This window comes from Thunnus maccoyii, chromosome 6 (genome assembly GCF_910596095.1).
Source record: "Thunnus maccoyii chromosome 6, fThuMac1.1, whole genome shotgun sequence".
Lineage (NCBI taxonomy): Eukaryota > Metazoa > Chordata > Actinopteri > Scombriformes > Scombridae > Thunnus > Thunnus maccoyii.
This window is the reverse complement of record NC_056538.1, coordinates 6,546,707-6,567,795: the sequence shown is the minus strand read 5'-3', so window position 1 is coordinate 6,567,795 and position 21,089 is coordinate 6,546,707. Positions and strand designations below refer to the sequence as shown.

Genomic DNA, 21,089 nt, shown 5'->3' with positions numbered 1-21,089 from the left:
ACTAAGACTATCATAAATGGTATCATTCTTCAAAAACTCATAAAGGTTGAACCGTCGCTGGCACATCCACTGAGACTCATTGCAACTTGAATAATGGAAACTCCTCAAGTTGCTAGTCAGGTTCTGGAGCACCAATATCATTTATCTTTTATAGACGACAGCTATTTTGATTAATGATTCTACAATGAAAGAGACAAACTCATAAAAGATGCTATCATTGCAGGATTTTGAAACAGGGACGATAGAGCTGGCATCAAGCCTCTCTGGCTCTGCAGTGCAATGATGTCATCCATGCGAGGCGAGCAAAAGTGGTGTGGCTGAACTTACCGGAGTTGGTCATGAACTCAAAGGGGCCGCTGAATTCCCCGTAGCCAGCAGCCGTGCGAGCGCGCACATGAAATACGTAGGAGGTGATGGGGGTGAGACCCTTGATGTCAGTATTCCTGGATGAGGTTTTTATGATTCTGTAGCTTCTTTCATTCTGGTCCTGGGGAAGAAATACAATGCGACAGAGAAATCAGATATGGTTTTATTGGCTGATTCAAAAGCTGTTTTTGCAATAAATATACTTGCTGTCAAATTATATTGCTGTTTAGTCAGAAGAACCTACATCTCCCGTAAAACCGCTCACCTTCTCGTAGTACTTGACCTCATACTCCAGGATGACCCCGTTGGCTCTATCTGGAGGCTGCCAGGCCAGTGAGATGGTGTGTCTTGTGATGTCCTTTGCCTGGATGGACGTCACTGGAGAGGGAGCTAGCAAGATTAATAAAAACAAGAGAAGAAACAATTTTAGCCCGCTGTTTTCTCCCAGTCCACCATGTTGTTTTCAGCCTTGGAAACACCAAGTCTGTTTTTTATTGCTCTCCTAAATCCCCCTCTCTTTGCTCCTGCTGAGAAAGTCAAACAGTGGTCCAGGCCACAAGGCAATCACTTCCATTTGTCTTTGAACTTGGCTTCGATTCAAAATCAGAGGTATTACAGAGCTGTATGGCCACACAGCTGAGAGTATGGCAATACTCTGTTTCTGAACTCAAGGTTGGCATCCATAAAACTGATCCAATTTCCCTTCGGCTGACGCTAGCGTCTCAGCCACTTTTTCTACAAGCTGGCAAAATAATGTCTAAGTTCATTTTCCAGGTCACCCTGGGAAACCTTACGTTGCTACAAAGTCCGCCTCGGAGAACTCGAAATGAGCTCAACGCCATTGCCTTTTTTTGTCTTCAAGAGAGCAAATCAATTGGTTTTCATTAAAGCTTCAGTGAGCGATCTTATCTCGAGCCCTTTCTGCTGCAGCTGATAATGAGGCCATATTTCAAGCAGCTGTGCTATCTGCGTTCAGCCGCCTTTAACATGTGAAGGTTAAAGCACAGATAATGGCTTGCACTCGTCCCCTCCCACCAGTGTGTCACCGCTGCACAAATCAAACCTTTATCTTCAGGGAATGTGACAACACTAAAATTGGGTCATACACACTCTAGCCACTACAAAGAGAAAACCATAGGCATAGAGAGAGATAGTGTTATAAACAGAGATACACTCATGTACAGATTGAGTTTTGAGCAGGCAAGAAGACATACAGTGAGACAGATGGAGTTATACACCAAGGAACAAAAAAGTACAGGAATGAACATACAACCCAGAGACAAAAAGACAACACAAACACACACTTCGAGCATCGGGAAAGTCCCTGTAGGAGCTCGAACATCCGCCCTCACACACACACAGGTGACCACAACCAAACAAACAACTACAAACGCCTCTCTTCTTCTCAGAGCCACAACAAAGCTACACTCAAAAAACATTTCCACTGAAACCAAGGCAGTGTTTCTTTACAGCGTCTGCTCTTACAAGTTCTCAAGAAGTGAATCTTTGACCTCTGCTCCTCAGTGATACTGTAACCTTACTGGTTTCAGACCATCTGCCTTTTAAAAAATTACAGTGGGATGATTAATGAGGGGTTCGTGGTCCACCGATTATTATTGGATTATCTATGACATTATATACATTCTCATCACTTTGACTAGGGACTCCAGGGAGCCTAGCCTCCAAGCTAATGCTAACAAAGCCCTACTTTTAGCTGGGGATTGAGTTCAAACAGGCCTGGAATCTAAGCACCAGCCATGGATTGAGTTTCAGTGGGGTGAAGAAGCAGCAGGAGGGGGCAGTGGGTTTGTAACTGGTGGGGGTTGAGATGGAGATGGAGAGGGATGGGATTGCAGACATCTCTTAGTAAATAGATTAACTCAAGGTTGTGTCATCCTGTTGGCCTAATGTGTTGCGTCTCTGTTAAACAATTAGATGGCGGCCATTTGTATCCCTCCGATCAATCTTATCCAGCAGCAAGAGGCAATTTGAAGGCCCCCATGGGGCCGACCGAGGACACTCGGCTCGGAAAGAAAAACCCCAGAGGGGTCACAGGCCTTCGTTCCCCCAAGGTAATCCACACATCCATCTTTCCTCCAAAGATGACAGATATGGCGATTTAATCGTGTTCTGCTCTTCTTGTTGCGTTTTTATTTTTCCCTCGGCTAATGTGAGGATAAAGATGAGTGATTTTCTGAGTGGTCCCTTCTGAGGTTCACTACATGAGTCGGCAAGGTTAAAAACAGCACAGACACCAAATAAGTGATCCATCAAGGCCAAGTTTTATGACTTGAAAAGATAAATTGGTCAGAGGAATGCCTAAAAAGCAAACTGATACGAAGAGAAATTTGAAATATTGTCGAACAATGTGTGCACAGAACTGATGTAAGACTAACCCTGACATCTCTATCCTGAATAGAGAAAAGCTTCACCTGAGGCTGCGATTTGGACAGACCATGATAGACTAGCTGGCACCTCTGTAGAGAAAATATGTGGAGCAGATCTGTAATTTCTTACTGCCTCCTGAACGTGTGGGCTAAAAATGTTGGTGGAATAATAAGTGTTAGACGCAATGAATATTCAGATCTCATTTCAGAATTGTGCGCTCCAAAAAAACTCTTTCACAGCCTGCAACATTTGCACACACACACACACACACAGAACACCACAAAGGACCTCATTACACAAACAGACAGATAGAAATTCACACAGAAAAACATACACCTTCTGCCATTATCTCACACAGGCAGTAAAAAGACTCAATCACAGCACCTATGCATACATTATGACGAGTAAAAAAAAAACTAGCAGAGACGCAGAGAGATGCAGAGTTCTGGGTTTAGTTTGAAAAATCACCCTCCCAGGAGAATAGTGGGGCTTGAGCGGCGATTTTTCTGCAGACGTTTGTGAGGTTTTGCCTCAGCGTGGGACACGGTTTGTTGAGTGAGCGAGTTTGTCTTTGCGAGCATGTTCATCACAAAGTATTTGTGCTGCAAGGAGCAGCTGTGGTCGGCGCGAGCAGTTGCACGAATATGCGGTCGATTACAGTTTGACATTAAAAGAGACAGAGGCTGGGGTGCACATGTGGTTGCCAGATTGGAGCCCAGTTGCCAGATTGGAGTCACTCGTTTTTGCTGCCGCCAAGGAAAAATAGCCGAGGAGGGAGCCGTTTTTCAGGGTGTCGGGAAAATGGCTCCTGCGTACAAGATCCTTCCCTCCCGCCTATAAAGCCTGCCTCCATCTCCCCGAACACATTTCCACATGTACGTCTGTCCGATTTGCCAGAGAGATGGAAACTCACACACATGTGCGCTGACAGACGTGCCCACACACACTCTCATGCACTAATTCACTTTTAGTCACCTAAGCCTGCCAAGTATTTTGTATCGAGACATAAACACCTCTCTCTCTCTCTCACTCTCTCTTCCCCTCTTTCTCACACATACACGCACACAAAGTGCTTGACCCCATAAAATGGGAAAAAACATCCATTTACAGCCAGGGGTCAGTTCAAAGCTTGGACATCTCCCCTCTTTCCCCTCCCTCTCCTCATGCAGACTGGGTGAAAGGGTTACATCCCGGCTGATTTACGACGGCGGAATTGTTCACGGCGAGACACGGAATCTGACCTCTTCGTGCACGCACACAAATGCATGCCTGCTCACAGATGCATGCGCATGCAATCAAAAACACTCATGTCTTCATTTTTTTTTGTCTCCTGGAGCGCGCTGCAGCTTCATCCATTTTTCCTCTCACACAAAAATACATAAGCGCTCCTCCCTTCCAACCTGCCTACTTCACTTCTTCCTCTCTAGCCGAAATTTGAACTTTTATGAGAAGGCAGCAGCGGCGGCGAGGGGTGTCTTTTCCACAGCACTTATAAATCCTAATAAATCTATCATAATAAATGTGTAATCCACGGTGTCTGGATGAGGGGAGGCGATACAGAGAGAGGGACAGCCACAGATGACTGGCTGGATTACCAGCGACTGAAACCAGAGCTTCCAAAGCCCCTACCGAGCATTAGCAGGAAGAAATCCAATCAGTCTGGAGCTATTCTCTTTAACACGCACACACACACACACATATGCGCACAAATTAGAAGAGACACGCACCACCCAGAGACACATAGAGGACATTGTTTGAGAGTCTCTCTCCACCAGCGTACAAACACTCTGTGTAACACATTTTCTCACTTTTAGCCAAGCATGCAGTCAGTCCTGCACATGTGCAAACACACACACACACACACACTAATAGAGCTTCCAGCTGCAAGCTTCATATAACTAATCCTGGGGAACAGTTGTGAAACATGCACCAGTGACGAGCCAAAGGCAACATCATCTATATCTTACAACTCGAAGTCAGCAGATTAGCCTCGAGCAACCACAGGGGAAGATCGCCGTGTGTGTGTGTGTGTGTGTGTGCGTGTGTTACTATGTCTTTGTATGAATCCATGTGTGAGAGTGTGCACTTTGGAGTTTTTTTTTGCGCAACCGCACGCCAGTGTGACCGTCCTGACATGCTATTACGAGCCCTCAGCCTGGACTCTTGGGTGTGCTCCATTACAGCTCATGCCTGTTTGGCAGCGCTCGTAGCTCTCCCACAGGCAGCGCATCCATTCATCTCTATCTTCCTGACCCCAGCTGATAAATCAAGCCACTGTTTCCTTACATTGCCAGTCCATGCCCCATTCAAGATATTCGCTTTTCCCAGGGATGGAAATTAGCGATATAAAAACGACACAAAAAGGCACTTAGCTTGCCACCCAAGAGCAGAGCTGTAAAGAAGACCAAGGTAATGATCGGCTATAAGCGGAGGAGAGAAGAGAGGGATGAAGAGAAAAGGCCAGGGTTGTAAAATCCATTTGCACAACAACCAGTTACAAAATGGCTAAATGACAAAACAACGGGAGGCTTTGGACGCACCCCCGGGCTTAGAGGGCTCTTCTCCAGCACTGGAGGAGAGGCTGTATTCATGGGTGTGTTCTACTCAAATAATTACAGACACAAACACACACACACACACAATCCAGCGGCATTTGTAATGAAGCCTCCGCAAGATCAATACGACTCCTCTAATTCATTAGTTTGAGAGCTAAATATAGCACGTTGCCCCTATCTTCATCCTAGGCTTCTCGTGCCTAATTATGCAAAACTCAAGTGAAATATTGCAGAAAATCATTTCCCACAGCAGAGAAATTCATCATCCTCCTCAGTAATCATCCAGCCTTCGCCCAAATTATTCACAGCTTTAATAAACATGTTCTGACACGTAGATTGCCTCGCCAAAAAAGTACTTCAAGCATTAAGTGTAACAAACCTGTGCTCTGAATCATACATAAGCCTACACACACAACTGCAAAGCTTCTCTACAACATACGCTCCTTCCTTCACACGCACATACAGACGAGTTTAGGAACCGTTCTGGAGCTTTTGATCGTATCACATAATCCTCCTCGGCAGATAGCGAGGAGTACAAATGAAAATATGAACATCTATGATTTCATGACAAGCGGGCGACTCCAGCTCCTGAGGAAAATCATGTGAAATGATCGAAAACAAGGACCTTGCCATGAGACTGGAATTTTCAACTGCTTTTTCCAAGTCGAGAAGGAACTTTCAATCTGAAAGGTTAATCTGTGGTTAGGCTTTTATGTCCCTTACAAGTTGTGACTAGTAACATGGCATTAGGTAACCATAGTTACAACAGTTACCTATAGTTTAATATACCTTATGTACTGATTTAAACTATTTTTATCATTCTTGGCCAAAACTTGCATAAAAAGATCACTGAATCTTTCTGGTCAGTAGAGTGGAAAAATATATTAGTATGTCAATAAATCAGGCCAATCAGTGCTGCAGAAATCCAGTCTGATTGACAAACATTTACTTACTGCTGACTTAATCAGTGCTATACTGGTTGCCTATGTGAAGCCTTCTAACCTCCACCAATTTACATTTTGACTGCCCAGTGAATTCTTGTAAGAAACATTAGCTAACTGAAGCTGCACTCGAGTTGAAAGATGTCCAAAGCATCGCCCTTCAAAAGCCCATATCAGTCAATCCCTGATGGCTACTGGCAAGTTGTCACATTATCTTTCTTGGCAATGGCTTCCTTTAATACAACTGTTGGAACTAAACACTTCCACATGAACTCACTCCAAGCACGTCTGATCATCTTACCGGCTTGGTTGGTGGTGACGGTCACCGACACGGCTTGTTCCGGCCCGGGGCTCTGAGGCGAGACTCCGTTCACCGCCCACACCTCGAAGGTGTAGTTAGTGTGGGCCTGCAGCTCATTGATGGACACCCTGGTTCCCTTCAGGCTCAGCTGCTGGGGGCTGAAGTGGATACCGTTACCGCAGGCTTGACAGCGCCGGCCATCGGGCCCGCAGCGCTTACACATCACGTTGTACGTCAGGTCCTGGCGTCCTCCTGAGCTCCGGGGCGGGCTCCACTCCAGGTTTACAGAGGTCTCGTTCACATTGGAGATGAGGTGGAGCGGCGCCGTCGGAGGGCCTACATAGAGGTGGAAGGAAAAAGGAAAGAGTTGGTGCTGTTACCAGTGGTGGTTAGAATAAACAGCACTGAGCCAAATGCTAAGCAGGTACAGAGTTACACTCATGTTTACTTGTGGTTACTGTTGAAAATGTAAGGAGGGAGACATTATTTCTGTGACCACATAGAACAGTTTTAAGAACAAGAATAGAACAAATTTGTGATTGCATTATTAAAAATACTACTAGCTTTTGGCGACTGCTTCAATGGGTCTGGTAATTGATTCTTTCCATACATACATATAACAAAGATGTGAACGTGTAATTGACTGGGTTGTCCCTTTATTGAGAGCTGAGGCTACTTGAATTTCCTTTTAATGTCCTGTCCATTACAGCCAGGGAGGATCCAATTTCACCTCAATTAATTCAGCACGTTAAGTGAAATCCAATAGTCCAGCAGATTTCTTTCCCATTCATATGTCGAATCAGCTGGAGGTGGCAGAGCGCCCAAGCCTGCTGCTAACAGCGGGGCTTTATGGCACCCACTCAATAACTTTAGACAAAGTTTGCTTTGGACCCTGTTATTAAGGTCTTGCTTTGATGTAAGGCCTACCCACTGTAGCTTTATATGGGAGCGGCTCCGCAGATATGTGACACAAACTCCCCTGCTCATCAATCCCAATTTACATGTCAGCTCTTTTGTAATTAATGTGTTTTTTTTTCCGTTGCTTTCAAACATAAGCGGCGGTAATTGACTTAACTCTCCCTCTCTCTCTCCCTGTCTCTGTTTCCCCTGTCTCGCCCGCTCTCTCTCTGACTAATGAAGCGCACGCGAGTGGGCTGGGGTGTTGGGGGGGGGGGGGGGGGGATCGATGCAGGGTGAAATATGAAAGCTAGTCAGTCCACAGACGAATCATCTCACAACGGAAATTAATTATCAGTGTTATTTTTGGAGGAGCAGAGTGGCAATGAGTGATTTCACAGAGACACAGAGAGCAGCAGAGGGGACAGCGTGTAGGAGTGTGTGCGCATGGTCGCCCTGAGGAGAAATAAGTGAGCTTTTGTGCATGAGTGGAAGCGCAATTTTACCCATGATGCGTGCGTTCTTACAAGACGTTCGTATGTGTGTGTGGACCGGACTCGTGTTTGCCAGCGTTTGTAGTCGGGCAAACGCCGAGGGGAAACTGAGGCTGAGATGAGGGAGATGGAGAGGAGAGGAGAAGGACAAACACCGTCTGCTCATCCAGAAAGCAGAAAGCTCCTGATTAGTATGGAAGGAGCAAGTCTGGATGGAGGGAGGGGACAGAAAAGGACGGTGGCGGGTGAGGAGGGCTGCCTCTTTAACTGAAAATGACCTAAAGGGTCACTAACAGCCCGTGACACAATCTGTGTGTGAAACGGTGAGATGAAAGGATGCAGAGTACACTGTGTTAATATTAGCATCACTCAGCTTCCTCTACCATTCGCAGCCTTCGATGAAAACCTATTAATAAAGTCTCATTAAAAATGATGATAAAGCGCTGACTCCCTATTCCCCCCCCACACACACACATTTTCTCCTCCTCACCCACTTTTCCTCTCTCGCTCTTTCACCTCATTCTCTCCGTCCGCTTCTCAGACAATGGGAACAAGTTACAGATGGGGTTTCTAAATTAAGGTGCCAACACCCAACCGTCATTGTAATAGGGCCTTTGTCAGTGTGTTAGGTTCAACCAACCTCTACTCTCTTTCTATACTCAATAGTGTGCTGTCTGAGACACACAGTTAAAAGCTATTACAAGGCTGTTATCTGGACTTCAAGTCATAAACCAAACAGGACAAAGGTAATATTAATGTTTCAGGTCAGCGTCTGAGAATGTGTGTGTTCTCGTTCTTCTGTTCTTGTCCTTACAAGAATAGAAAGATGAAAAAACTCCCACTCACAGGCCTGGGGTCATATGTGTGTAACAAGTGTGTGTATGAACACCTCAGTAAGATTATTTTTGTTTGTTTGTTGCTATGACGAGCGCTGCCACAGCGCTATCTTTATGACTGTATAAAGTCTTAAACACATTCCGCCACGTGTCAGTATTTCTCCTGACATTCCACACACACACGCAAACTACCTTTGGTTGTACCTGTCGCTCTCCCAGAATGCACCGGTGGGAGCAAGGGAGCGTGGGAGAGCCGTCGGCTGTGACTGACACCCGGTAATTAATCCTGAGAGAGAGAGAGAGAGAGAGAGTGTGGCGGGGGGAGACGGGAGCGCGACGCTCACACAACCTTTGTACAACGTTAGCTCAACATAGCCGTAAAATTCGCACTCCTTACGGGTGGAATCCAAAGGGAGACAAAGTTTCTCCTGAAGAAAGTTTCAGCTTAAAGACGTTATTTTTTTTCTGCCCCTCCTCTCCTTTCCGTTCGTTTATGGCCTTGCAATTTGCTCAGAGCCTTAATTCTTTCTTTCCTGTTGCTCCTTCGCTTCCATCTTGCCTGCTTTAATCTGTCTTTCTCATTTTTACTCCGCTCCCATTCTCCATCTTTCCCCTCCGCATGCCGCCACCCTCTCCTCCTCCTTCTCCACCTTCTCTCCTCCTTTATCCCTCTTTCTTCCTGTCTCTTTCCATCAGTAATTGTTAGGCGAGTGTTATGCAGGGCCGAGGTGGAGAGCAAGCTAAATTGGCCGGTGCATCGACCCCGCTATTACCATCCGGCTGGGATTTATTCAATGCCCCCTCGAGTCCTCTCCGCTCTGCGTTCATTCCTCCCTCCATCCCTCCCGCTTCCTCTTTACTAAACCACTGCTAAGAAAACTGGGGAAAATCTGAGAAACACATCAAGGGCCAACAGAAACCCCAAAATGGAGAACACTCCTGCTTATAACCTGAACATAGTGGAGCAACCAGCTCCCATGGGTGCATGTCCCTGGTCCTCATTACCGCCCTGTGCATGGTGTATGTGTATGTATTTTTATACACCCATGTGTATGCATACCTACTATTGCATATTTTATCCAGAACATATTTGGTTATTTATGAGATGTCTTCTACCTGTTTCTGAAATTTCTGGAAAATACATATATGTTGTAATTAATGTAAATACCTGTCTATAAACTATATGGACTGTATAGAAAAAAGTCTACAGCTGCCTGTGGAGGCATAAAAATCTTGACAAAAATGAAGATGAATAAAGAGAAATCTTTGTCTTTGGGGCATTTTTCAAAGCACACTTAATAAATTTCTTTAGAAGGAAGTTGAAAAAACAACAAAACAGTGAGAAGCAAGCCAGGGAACACAAAAGCATGACAAGAAACATGAAAATAAACCACTAAAAGTTGTTTTTTTTTAAAGATGTAAGTCATTTATCCTGCCATGTTCCTCAGGCAGGTCAATCTAAAGTGTGGGAAACAAACATTTGGATCTCTTGTGTTTAATCTGGAGTGCGAGTAGTCCGATCAAATGTAGCACACATTACCCGCCGATCAAAAGAACAAAGCGAAGATGCAGGAAAAGGCGCTGACAGATAGGAAACAGGAGCAGAAACAGGCCTGCACACAAACAGTCGCACATTGACAAAATTACACAACATCCAGTTTTAATCATTATCTTGCATCAGTAAACCCCGAGCTAAGAGGGGGAAAAAGCGTTTTCAATTACCCATACACACACACACACACACACACACACACACACACACACACACACACACACATAGACATGTACCCCAATTACCAGAGATGCTGGCTCTTTCCCAGCCTGACCTTCAGCAAGGCAAACTGGGAAATGACTTTAAGAGGTTTTTTTCATTTGCTCTGTTCATGACTCTGAGTGGGTTTTGAGAGAGAGAGAGAGAGAGAGAGAGAGAGAGAGAGAGAGAGAGGGAGAAAACAAAAATGTGGATGAGGAGGGATGCGTGAGTGACAGCTGTAATTACAGAGCTCTAACATGTGGGTGAGAATTGAAAAAAAAAAAAAAAAAAGTTGCACGAGGAAGGAAAACAGCAGACGACAGACGGGGTGAGAGTTCAGAGATCAAATGTTGACCGACTGACGAGGTGGGGCAAGGGTCGGTGAGAGAGTCCCGCTAATGTTGAGTTCCTAACCGTGGAGTTGGGAACGTAGCAGAGATTGCAATGCAAGATCCTATAAAACCAGCCAAGTAATGAGCTTTGACAGCTGTTGCTTGCAGCAGCCGTAGTCGAATGCCATACCGACTAACAAGACAATGGGGACGATATCCCAGCTCATCCATTAAAAGAGGGCTGGTGACTCAGTATATAAGTGCTGTGACAAAGCAGTAAGAGGTGCAGAGGGTGACTTAGTAATAGGGCTCATGTTTTAATAAAAAAAAGTTTTAATGGAATTATTTTTAGGGATTCATAATCAGCAGCTCATTTGTGTTTTTTTTTTCCTCTTTAATTTCTATTACAGTGAGCATTGTCTGAGCTAAACACCCAGGAGGACCTTGTTTGCTGAAAACAATGCTGAAAAATGTCCTCCTGCAGCAAGAAAAACACTTTATACACCAGTCTGATCCTTTAAAAAAAAATCAGGCATACAATATTTGCAGTGTACTTACTTGCAGATGTTTTAATAATGAAAAGCCCTGTTTAGTGGTTAAGAAGACCATGAATTTGTTAATCTGCAGATTATTTTTCTTGATTAACTGATTAATTGTTGTGTTTGTAAAATATCAGAAAACTGTGAAATATGTCCATTACAATTTCCCAGAGCCTAAGAGTAATGCTATCAAATGTCATTACAGTGTAAGACAAGAAAAATCAGAAAATTACAAGATTTGAAAAGCTGGAACCATCAAATATTCTGCTGATTAATTTTGGATCGACTAATCGATTAATCAACTGGTTGTATATTGCTACTGTTCCATCATCTTCCTGGACATTATCACATAAACAAACTCCCCGTTTTGCTACTTTCTATTGTTAGTTTATATGACACAAGTCCAATAGCTTCTAGCGGTTTCTTAAAAGCTTTTCTATTTACAGGAAACAAAGTCCAAGCAAACTCTTTAGTGACACCAAGGAAAGCAGTGTGAAAGTAAATCTGCAATCAGCACTTCGCACCAAAGATTACAATATTGCTCAAGTGGAACATTTACTCATTTATTTTATTGTGGTAATATTTCACAATAGAGCACTGTTTATAATCTCACATAGATACCATAAACCAGGGGAATAATTAGAGGTCGCTCAGTTTTGCTGCTTAAGTATGAGGCTGGGGGCGTTCGGCTGCTCGTCTGATTCAATAAAGTGTTTAGTTGAGTGATGAATCCACAGGAACTTGACAGATCATTTGGGCCAAATGGTGAGCCAACTATGAGCTCAGCAGCTTAACAGATGTTTTGGTTGTTAAAATTGCTTTATGACACATACTCACTCATACACAAACGTCTGTCATATGAAAGTATGATTACTTTTATTTCCTGGGAAATGAGTGCAGCACTTTTTTGTGTTGTGTGGGTTTTTCTTTTTGTTCTCTGTTTGTAGATATTTCTACCGGTGCGAACTCCCAATGCTGTGACTCAGAGGGAATGAGGAGTAAAAATGGGAGAGGTATCATTAGGCAGCAGGATTGTTAATGATATTTGTTATGATAGTCATGGTGAGTCAGGAGGGAGGATTGGAAGAACCAGATTCACCAGAGTTTGACCCATACAACTGTAGGGAGGAAAGTGGAGACACACACTGAGAATAAAACACTGAATATCTTCCTTTAGCTCAATGCATTCCTGTGTTTCATTCTTTTCCTCCTGCTTTCCACTTTAACCCTCTTTCTCTATCACTGCATCTTAATCATCCTCTGCATACATCTGCAGCTTTCCACCTACTCTTGTTTTTCCACCTTTTTCTTCACCTCACCGCGTCTCCACTAACATTTTATCTCCATTTGTCGCCCTCCTCTGCTGTTTTGCAGTCTCTCTATGGAAGGCTGAATCTAAGATGTAGCAGTTTATACCCTCATTAGTTCTCTGTCACCATGACTGATCACTAAGTACCACCTGGAATCAAAACACACCTATTAAACCAGCACATACCTGCTTTATGTGTGTGCGGAGAAGACTTTCTCTGTGTGCGAGGGGGTAATTGAGGTTGACAATATATGAGAGAGAGAGAATCCATGGCCGTGTTAAGGCGAAGGCAATTACTTGTGTGTGTTAGGGTTAGTGATGTGTATTTTGTGTATTCCTATGCATTACTACATACTGTGTGTGCTACATATGGGTGTACTTACGGGTGCAGGGCATGGATGCTGGGTCCGTTTCAGATCGGAAATATCCCTTATCGCAGGCGCAGGAGGTGGAGCCCTCCCTAACAGAGTAGCTGTGGAGTGGACACTTGGAACAGGCGCCATCGGTGGCCAAAGCACGGTAGTAACCAATCTTACAGGCTGAAAGAAAACAAGCACACAGAGGGGGGAAAGTTTGGTTAGATGCAACGTCATCATGAAAAGCAGTTTTATACTAAAATGATCCTAAGATGGATCTACAGCAAGGCTATATACTTAAGCACAGCGATGCTTTGAGCTAAATTCTAACATCAGCATGCTAACATGCTCGCACAGACGATGCCGATGTTTAGCAGGTGTAATGGTTGCAGCGTTTACCATCTTTGTTTAGCATATTAGCATGCTAACATATGCTAATTAGCACTAAACAAATAGTACGCCTGAGACTGATGGGAATCTAATTAGTTTTGCAAGTATTGCAAGTGTTGGACGAGTCAAAACCTGATAATGGAGCTAGATGGAAATTTCATGGCAATCCATCCAATAACATTGACATTTCCATCCATGACATTTCACTCTGAAACAAAAATGGAGAGGAGGGAAAGAGGAAAAGTGAGGGGATCACCAATGTGAGTAGGATTCAAACAACATGAACGTCTGATGACCATTCATTCAACTGTTGCGATATTTCTGTCTTGACCAAAGTGGTTTACAGACTGACCGCACTGACAGACTAACAATGCCATCCGTAGAGCCAAGCTGCTAGTGTAGCTAAAAATCCCCAAAAATCTATTTGAAAGATTTATATGGCCATAGTGTATCACAAATGGAGTTTATACAAGTGGCTGTCTAACATTTAGCAATGAGTAGACGTTGCCATAGCATTGTACTTGACATCAAATATTTATTTTCCCATGGAAGAGAGGAAGAAAATGCTGTGATCTTGCCCATTTTCCCCCAATTAACAACAGGAAAACAATATGTTGCCCAGAGGCTTCTACTTCTCTTCCCATTGCTTCCTCCCTTTGTCTTCATTTTCCATCTTCAATGCTTTCTACCCTTTCTACTTTCTCACGAACCTGCGTTCCATTATCAAAAACAACAGAACAGGAGTAAAGGGCACTATTTCCTCTGACTAAAAGAGAAGATCAAATAACTACCTCTTGTCTTTCTCACAAATTTAAGCTATGCTCTATTGGCAAGAGTTGGGGCCACATTGAAACCAGAACTGTTGGCATTTCGGACCATTTAACAAACAAATGCCACCACCCTTGGCACACCAGGAGCTCAGTAACTCTCACAAGCCTGTTTTCACTCTAACTAACACACACACACATACACACACACACCTACACACACACCTCAGTCTGAAATGGTAACCTAAGTGACACTTTTCTTACTTTTGGCGACAGCGCTCGCCTTTCTCTTGAGTGACAGTTTGATTGGAAGGCTCGTCTTTCAAGGAGTTTCTCCCTCGTCTATCCGTTTCTATAATGGCCGGGGAAACCTAGCGGGGTTATATTTCACCTCCTGTGCGCTGAACCAGAAGAGGAGGACAAAAGAACAATTCTCTAAGAGGTGCGGCGTAGACAGTCGCGACACCGATTGGCCAAATAACCTGTCAATCAGTGAGGCTGCCGTGTGCTTGGCAGTGGGCGGCAAATGGTATTGAGGCCGGAGGGTCGTGGTTTTGAGTGGGTGTGTGTCTGTCTGAGTGTGTGAGTGTGTGTGTGTGTCTGTCTGTCTTGTTATGATGTAAAAAGACCCACTGGAGACAGATGGATAAATTCATACCCAATATAAATCAGATAATTACACACTTAGCCTGCAAGGGTAAAGCAATCCCCCCCTGCACACACACACACACACACACACACACACACACACACACACACACACACACACACACATAAAGGCTTGCTGTCCTCACCAGCGCATACACAACCCAGATCTAAAAAAGCATGGATTGCAATGCCACAGTCATAAATACATCAGGGATTCCTACATACAAAAGACAGTCACATAAACAAACTCCCACATGTGTTCACCACACCAGAAATCAAATCAGTGCCTATCCACATACACCACAGTGAAGAGGAAGTCCATTCTCCAACAAAAACACATATTCCACCAACCGTCCGACATGCTCACATGTACAAACAGCAGAGGAAATCCACAAACTCCCTAGAATACCGGGAAATCCCTCTCTTGGAGGCGTAATAAAGTCAGGCTCTTTGCCCCTCAGCCTCTCCTCTCCAGCAGCTGGATTAGCGTAGCGTGGCGTTAACCGAGCCGGGCTAGCTGCTACCTGCTGAGCCATTCTTTGCCTGTTCCCACTCAGTCAATCAGGGCTAAATCCCTGCCGCTTCACTCGCTAACGCTAAGCTAAGGACCTCTTTGATTGTAGCCTGCAGGGGTGCGTGAAGCCTCCGTTTCTTTTCTTCACAGTTGCAGAAAAAGAGGAGAGATTAGTCGGGAGGCACTTTGTGTTATCTCTCTATCTTTAAAGCAATCTTTCATCATCTTTCAGCCTCCTCACTAGAGACAGAAGGACACTGGGATTTGTGGGTATTGTTTAAGGGGTTGTGACTGCTTCAGGTGACAAAACACAAGGTCACCGTTAGGGTTTGTACATGTGCGATGACCGGGAAAGTGTCCAGAGTTGAGAATGGGGTCAACCAGCTGTTTGAGAAGATGCCTCTTTGGTAAAAGCTGGAGGGAGAGTTAATTGAGTCCCATGCTTCACAGCCTTTGGGCCTGAGCCTCTTTAAAGAGACACAGTTTAAGAGCAGGCTACCTCAAACTGTGCACAGTTGATGAGTTTTTCACTCATCAATTATTAAGCCGTCCCAAGGCTGACCCCAAAGCCCCCACAGGCCATCCCAGAATTCTTTGCACAACTTCAAATCCCTGTTTGCCATCCAACATGCTCTGGCATATTCATCTGTGGTTTGAAACTCTGCATTTCAGAAATTGCGTTTGAAAATGTGATGTCAACATACGAAGGCTTGTTTACAGCAGCGACTGCCCTGCAGAAAGGAACAGTCGAGGGAAGAGAGAGGTCGATATCCAAGTAAAGCTGGGGAATTTGCTTCCTATTAGGAGTGTGAGTGTGTGTGTGAGTGTGTGTGTGTGTGTGAGAGGAAAGAGACCGCAGTTGTGGGTGGTCCAAGAGACCGTGGCTTCAGAGAGGAATCTCCCTTAAGACTCACTGGATTTATCACTGTCCGGGCCAGCCGTGGCAAACCCACAAACAGACGCAAATACAGACACACATGAACACACATGTATTTAGTTTTTATGGGATCTGAGCTGAGAAGCCCTCATCGTATCCTCTCATAGCTCTCAAAAGTCTAACCCAATTTTTCCACACCATCTTTTTTATACTGTCTCTGTGTTTTTTGCCCGGTCGCTCTCTAACACTCTGATATTATTTTTTTGCCCTCTATCTCTGTCTCCCACTCTGCTAGGCTTTCTCTCTGCAGGCCTCCTTTCAGACAGAGAGGGGTTTGTCAGGTGCCAAATCCCTGAGCTGAGAGATCAAAGGCAGACAAAGAGACTGGTGACTTACTGTTCTATTCTGGAAAGGCAAAAAATGGAATCCCTCATAGACCGGGACATCGCATTCTTCCCCCTTTTCTCCCCCAGCAGCTCTTTCACTCATTCAATCCTCCTCTCTAGCTTTAGTCTTTATTCCCTTTTGTCAGCCTTTCCCCCGCCCCATCCCCATCCCTGTTGTCTCTAAGCTAAAGCACGTTTGGAGGAAAAGGGGCAAAGAGGGTGGAGGGAGACGGTTGTGAGAGTTAATGAGTAGTTTTGTCCGTGTGGTGGGGATTCTGCTGGCTGAATTGGTTGCACTGCGTGAGGGGAGGGGAAAACGGGAACCTCTGTTCAAGACAAAACCGTGGACGCAGCCATCTGCAAAAAATAGGAGCGTACAAAAGCTAATGATACAATGATAGCTACCCACACACGAGCCATCTAAAACCCAGCTAAGTTTTCCTCTGAGTAGCAGCGATCCACGCACCAGGCTTTGAACAGCCATAGATGCTCTCTACACTGCCGCCAAATAAAACCACATCTACCCACACACCCACCCACTGCAGCCCACCTTGACTGACCTGCATGCAAAGCCTGATAGGCAAGCTATTCTGCAGCCCACACAACAAAGTATCCAATACACCGGGGACTGAAAGCATCAGAGCAAACATGTGCTACAATAGCCTTCCAAAAACCTCAGGAATATAACACCCAGCACACGGCACACAATAACTAGGCCTGCCCTGGCAGAACAATTGCCTCTCTTATAATCAAAAAAAGACAATTATGTTCAAACTACAGCATTTTCCCTCCTTTCAAGGCTGCGCTTTATCTTCTTTGGGTGATGAAAACTCGGTCACTCTTTTTAGTCATAACAGACAGTGAGCGCTCTTCAGAAGAGCAGTCAGAGGCATCCTCACAAAGCCGCTCTTTCAAAAAATAGAGCGATCGGCTTTCAGTACCTGAGGGCAAGGAGAGTCTCTCCTGCTCCTGCGCCTTGAGGAGTCAGCGCTCTCTATTCAACCAGCCTTTCTGCCATAACCCTCTTCCATTGTGTCTCTTCTATCCCTTTTTTCTCCTTTTCGCCTTGTGGAAAGCAGTCTGTTGCTCAGGTGAGACTCCTGCTAGAAATGATTAGTATTCCAAGAGCGCTTGTTTACCCCCTGGCTGCTGCCCCTAGCTGGATTTAAAAAAATACATAAGAAGTCTTGGATGTGCTGGATATTCCCACACAGATACACACATGGATAATAAAAGATCATCCACATCCGTACACCTGAGCCACTGGCATATTAGTAGGGATAACTAGCTGTTGACCGTTAGCATCTGTCAGTGTAACAGCAGGAGAGTGGAGCAGGTTAACTCATTAATTCCGTCACTGAGGGTTATTAATTACCTCCGGCCCTGACGGCGACATGCAGCCACACGGCCAGCGAAACCCATCAGCGTGATGGATGAGGGACACACGGCCACCGAAACTGATCACCATGATTGATGACATACACTCGACACACATCTTGACCTTGACCTGGTGGGGGAAAAGGTCCCATGCTAGTGGTACCATCCTTTAAGATGCAAAACCAAACAAGTCAGGTAGTGACATCTGGGCTGACATCCTTACTAGTGTTAATGAAGGCTAAGAACAAAAGGCAGTGAGACTAACGATGTTAATAACGCGTAAGCCAACCTTGCTGACAATCACTGCAGCTTTGCTAATGGTGGCCAGTGCCAGGGGGTGCAAGAGTTGCCAGCAGTTTGTCTGTCAAATGCTGGGTGATTTATAACTGTATTTTCAGCAGCACTGATCCATCACATGAGCCACCCAAGATGCTGCCCTAATTAAAATGTCTGTACCTGACAGATAGGAACACAAGCCAAAGAACCAGATGAGCAAAACAGTGAAAAAGTATTATATTCAGTAACATTTTTAAAGCACTGTAAAGACCACAAACTGTTCTTTTATACTCATTTCTTCTATTTTGATCAAAACGTAACACCACAGTGCTACCTACAATGTGTTAATTTGCAGAATTTCACACATTCAAAACAGATTTCTACAAGCATCTATGCACAATCTGAGCTTGACACTGCACCTTTATGAAAGTTTCTGCTGATATACAAGCCTGACAAACCATTTCCTGCTCCAATATAGAGCCATTTTTGTTCAGAGTGCACTTTGGTGCCACCTATATTGTTATTGTTTGGATTGCATAACTGAAAAAAACTGAAATATTGTTCTGTAGGCTTCCTGCGTACCAAGGTCTCCACGTTCTTATTGACACGTAGGCCTCAACTTCCTCCCCAATTCCTCTAGCCTGGCCTTAAGAAGGAATATTAGTACAATGGTTATATCGCAAAAATCTTAAGTATTCCACCCTGCCGCTTCAGAATGGACAAGACCACTCCTTAAAAACTGAGAAACAGGGTATTGAAAGTGAATGTAAGGAAAAGTAACGGACACAAAATGAATGCTACAGATATTTTTACACATTTTTGGAAGGCACACTGCACTAAGAGGAGAATAAGTTGGGGCTTCAGAACGGAAAGAGGAGAGCAGACAGAGATAGACAGAACAAGGAGCGGTGCAGGCAAACAGATCCATCTTTGTTTGGTGAAACACTATTTGACTTGGCCACAGTAGGTGGAGGCAACTCAGATTCCACTTTTGCACCCATGCCAGGTCCGCAAGGGTGTTACCACCCAAAGCCGGGAATCATGCCAACACACTAAGGACCTTTTGTGACCTAAAATTTACACAGCAGGTGGGTAATGGACTTTAATTCAAAGCAAACAAGGCAGGGATATATACACAAACAGTGGCTTACACACCTCTGCACACCTGCACACTCTCAGGTATGCATGCAAAGCCCTTCAAAGGCCCTTTTGACTAAACAGATGCACTTTGCAATACATGCATGCAAACACACACAAAGACACCAAACAGGCTTTGTGTAAGCATGGAAAGCACAGGGACAGGAGCACAGCAGGGACGATGCGAGGTAAACAAGGTATTGTCTTGGTCCAATTTCCCCAAGGTCCCCAGGGGCTCAAGTATCATGTTGGTCATGTGTGTGTGTCAGCATGTGTGTGTTTGAGCAGGCAGTATATCTAGCATGCTTTCCTGACATTGTTTACAATGAAAAGAGCTGCATTTCAATTCAATTATGAAAAAAAGAGGCAGGGAGGTGGGAGATGGGGGAGTATGCTAATATTGCTGTGCAAGGGGACACTCACATCGGCACACACCACAAAACAATCAAGGGAGCTAAACTATTCTACTCACGGCGAGTCAAGGAGAATGGGGCAGGAAAAGGGAGGATGTGTGAGGAGAACACATACAAACATACACTAAGAATAGGTGAGGAGGAAGAGGAAGCGATAGGGAAGCAGTCTCAATGGGGCCTCATATCCATTTCTGTAAACAAGTGTAAACCACGTGTTGGGCTGTAGCATAAATACATCACTGCAATCCCTGCAATGCAACACGTCAAGTTAATATACAGTCATATACATTTAATCAAATATTAATGATCCAGTAAAACTTAAATCCATCATACTGACATTTAACTCACAAGAGCCAATGTTGGACCAACCAAGTATGAAGCTGGAAAATATGACCTAAAATCTATGATTGATTGATTAATCTGTGGATTATTTTTTCCATTAATTGATTAGTTATTTAGTCAACAAAATGTTGTAAATGGTGAAAAATCACATCAGAATTTTCTAACACCAAACAACACCCTAAAACCTAAAAATATTCAGTTAATTATCAAATAAGACAAAGACAAGTAGCCAATTCTCAAAACTGAGTGGTTGTAAATAGGGAATGTTTGGCATTTTACTCAAAAAATTACTTTAACAATAATCATGTATATCAATTAAGTTATTAATCATTTCAGCTCTAATCAAATGTTCAGTATTAACTATAACAGTATTGTTATACATACATTTTTTATGCATCATACTGGGCGGTTTGGAAGTAGAGGGAAGAGTACATTTGGGTCGATTCATGATGTCTATAAGTTAATAAATGCAGTTTATTCTCCAGCCTTAATAATCCTCTCAATATTTCCATCCTCTCTGATCTGCTTTGCACAGGTGTATAACCTCAGGTGGCTACGATAGTACTGTAAAATGGTATGAATATGACATCATTACCACCACAGAGTCATATCACATATTGTATACCTTAAAGCACAAATAAATCCTTACTTTCATATCCAGATAAATATGGAAACAAGATGGGGGGAAAAAAATAGCCTGCAGTTGGGGATTATCAAAAGACAAACAACCCTAAATGAAAATCAGTTGCGTTTCAAGGGGGAAACTTTGATTTAATCCTTAGGAAAACGGGCTCTAACCAACTACTCCTATGTACCTACTGTTATACGGCAACTTGGATATGATCATATAATAGGGCATCATATATTAGTGCCTATATAATTATGAATTTACCAT

General features: G+C 44.1%; 1 protein-coding gene across 2 annotated transcripts in view; it reads right to left on the bottom strand.

Annotated features, from left to right (window-relative positions):
* The window catches only part of epha4l (eph receptor A4, like), a 56,334-nt gene that overhangs the window by 18,886 nt on the left and 16,359 nt on the right, over window positions 1–21,089 (bottom strand). For both annotated transcript variants that reach the window (XM_042413899.1, XM_042413900.1), the window contains exons 4-7: window positions 13,095–13,250; window positions 6,552–6,887; window positions 632–756; window positions 328–487 (exon numbers count right to left, since the gene is read on the bottom strand). In XM_042413899.1, coding sequence (XP_042269833.1) covers window positions 328–487; window positions 632–756; window positions 6,552–6,887; window positions 13,095–13,250 — 777 coding nt within the window. The remainder of the gene's footprint in view (window positions 1–327; window positions 488–631; window positions 757–6,551; window positions 6,888–13,094; window positions 13,251–21,089) is intronic.